Source organism: Tribolium madens, unplaced genomic scaffold, assembly GCF_015345945.1.
Source record: "Tribolium madens isolate multiple individuals breed KSU strain unplaced genomic scaffold, Tmad_KSU_1.1 Scaffold_71;HRSCAF=194;Tcas5.2_LG6, whole genome shotgun sequence".
Taxonomy (NCBI): Eukaryota; Metazoa; Arthropoda; class Insecta; order Coleoptera; family Tenebrionidae; genus Tribolium; species Tribolium madens.
Genome location: NW_025401041.1, coordinates 7,394,203 through 7,396,797, shown reverse-complemented (window position 1 = coordinate 7,396,797; position 2,595 = coordinate 7,394,203). Strand labels below are relative to the sequence as shown.

Genomic DNA, 2,595 nt, shown 5'->3' with positions numbered 1-2,595 from the left:
AAACCCAAACAAACGACTGGAAAATGCGACTAATGACAAATTATCTTCTTTACACTCGTTTATTCTTACCGAAAGTTTAAACCTCATTTGATTTAAAATTAAGTAGGCCGCGCCATCTCGTCGCAAATGGTTCAAGTTTAAAATCAATAAAACAGCCTTATTTCTTATAATCATTATTCAATTTATAATAAATCAACAAGTAGTAGTTTTTTTATACCGAATTAATAAAATTGCAAATTTTTAAACGCCAATGACAGTTTTCTGTAATAATGACGTGGTCACGTGACGGATTTTTAGAAATGTAGGGATTGCCTGATCACGGTTGGCAGCACTTTGGTTGGCAATGGAATAAAACTTGTCACCCAAGTCATTTTAAATAATTATCAAGTAATAATAATTAAAGCCAAAGTGTCCTGTTCTAAATTGAATTAAAATCAAATTTAGCGTTATTTTTTACGTAAAAATAGCATGGTGGCTAACTTCACTCAAGAGAAATGTCAACTCTGTCACTAACTTCAGATCGGTGTTGCGCTGCCATTTTGAATTGTGAGAAAGTATTGTATTATTTACATTGCAAAAAACTGATTAAATAGTTATAAAAACCCTCAATATTATGAATTCTCTTCTCAGTTACGGAAGTGACGACGATTGTGACGAATCTTCGGAAGAAAAGCCAACGGTAATTGTTACATTTTTCCATAATCTTGGTTGACACCCATTTTGTTAATTACGCAAAAATGTGTAAAAATTGAGGCAAATTCCATTAAAATTGAACGGTAATAATGGAATTTGCACAGCAGACGTGACGATTTACATGTATTAACGAATTATTTGGCAAATTAGTCGATCATCAACGACCTTATTAACAGGACTGGCGTGGGAGCTCCAAGGACAAACAGGGCCCTTCTAGCCGCCAAACCGACACAAACTATGAAGAAGTCCAAATGGATTTAAGCGAGGTAAAGTACCCTTCAGGAACTGAATTTTTCTCGTTTCAAAAACATTTCAATTAAAAACAGTGATTGCCAACTGCCTTGTTTATTTATTGCGAAAAACACCAAAACGGCCCCTTGGTTGCCAAGGCGCCGTTGTTTATTCAACAAATGAAGTGGTTGACAGTTGACTTGATTTTCGGTCAAATCGTATTTTCTTTTCTTTTTCATTTTATTTTATAAGTAACCAAATATAATTTGAGTAAACGTATGATATTAACTCACTCTGTTAATATATTGTAAAGACGTAAGTGGTATCGAGAGCATTTCAACGTCGAGACCGTACTGAAACCACGACAACTTCACATGGGGTGAGTATACAGGGGTTGGCACCCCTGACTTTCACTTCATCGCAGGTAACTGTATAAATTAAGTAGTCAATTTTTTTTAATCAAAATCGGACACGGTTTTTGTGAAAAAAAAGCATGTCACTAAAACCAGTCTTTGAAATGGTTATGGTGTCAAAACTGCAAAAATCAGAAATTCCCAAGGTGAGACCTAAATTTTTGACAGGAATCCAACGACTCCAAACCGGAACCGAAAGAACAGCGACGATCACGTGACCGCAACTCCCATAAAGATCGTCGCAGTCGCGACAGAGATAGTAAATACAGTAGGAGGGATAGAGACAGAGACCGGGATAAGGACAGGAAATCGCGCCGCTCGTTGAGTAGAGAAAGACGGAGAAGTCGGTCACCGAGACGGGACCGATCACGGTCACGTGACCGCTCCCGGAAACACTCGAAACGATACGAACGCAAAAACCAATCAGAGAAGACGGGTAGGTCATCTGACGTCTCGATTTGTATAGCGTGATCCAAAAGTCTAGAAACGCTGTTATTCCGCCGAAACTATCAAATTTTTTGGCAAATAAATTCTTTTCATTATTTTTATAAATGATATAGGATATAATTTTGATAGTGATTATCGTATATTTGCTGATGATCTTAAGATATTTAGAAAAGTTTCGGAATCTCGTGACATTTCTGTATTACAATCTGATTTAAATAAGTTACAAGACTGGTGTGCAAATAATAAAATGTTTTTAAATGTTGAAAAGTGTCAGTRTATTGTTTTCAGCAGGAAAATCTCTCCAACCCTACCGAATTATTTCATTAATAGTACAAAAATTACAGTAAAACAGTCTGTGAGAGATTTAGGTATATTACTTGATAGTAAATTAACTTTTCTTCAACACCTTGAATTTATCATTTGTAGAGCTAWTAAGGCACTTGGCTGCATAAAACGTTATTGTCGTGATTTTAGAAATTTTAATTCCATTCGATAATCTGGAATCCGCATTACAAAATTCATGTTGGTAGGCTTGAAGCAATACAGTTTAAGTTTTTTAAATATATAAAATGGTTGCTGCCTRATTATGTGCAAGATYATTACAATATTTCATTAAATTATTTGTRTCTTTCTACACTTGAAATTAGAAGAAGATATCAGGCTTTATGTTTTGTTTATAAACTTTTAAATAATTTGATTAATGATAATTCAATACTAAATTTAATTAATTTTCACGTTCCACAGTATAATAGTAGATCAAACCAATTATTCAAAATTTCGTTTGCACACAATAATTATCTGTTTAATTCTC

The 2,595-nt window shown here is 34.3% G+C and overlaps 1 protein-coding gene across 2 annotated transcripts in view; it reads left to right on the top strand.

The window, feature by feature from the left end:
• Positions 1-350: 350 nt before the first annotated feature.
• Positions 351-2,595, top strand: part of LOC123008675 (arginine/serine-rich coiled-coil protein 2) — a 3,868-nt gene continuing 1,623 nt past the window's right edge. The window contains exons 1-3 of one of the 2 annotated variants that reach the window (XM_044404621.1): positions 351-679; positions 870-959; positions 1,506-1,773. In XM_044404621.1, the coding sequence (XP_044260556.1) occupies positions 614-679; positions 870-959; positions 1,506-1,773 (424 nt within the window). In that variant the 5' untranslated portion in view covers positions 351-613. Of the gene's footprint in view, positions 680-843; positions 960-1,505; positions 1,774-2,595 lie in introns of both variants that reach the window. The other variant, XM_044404622.1, reaches the window with a different exon arrangement.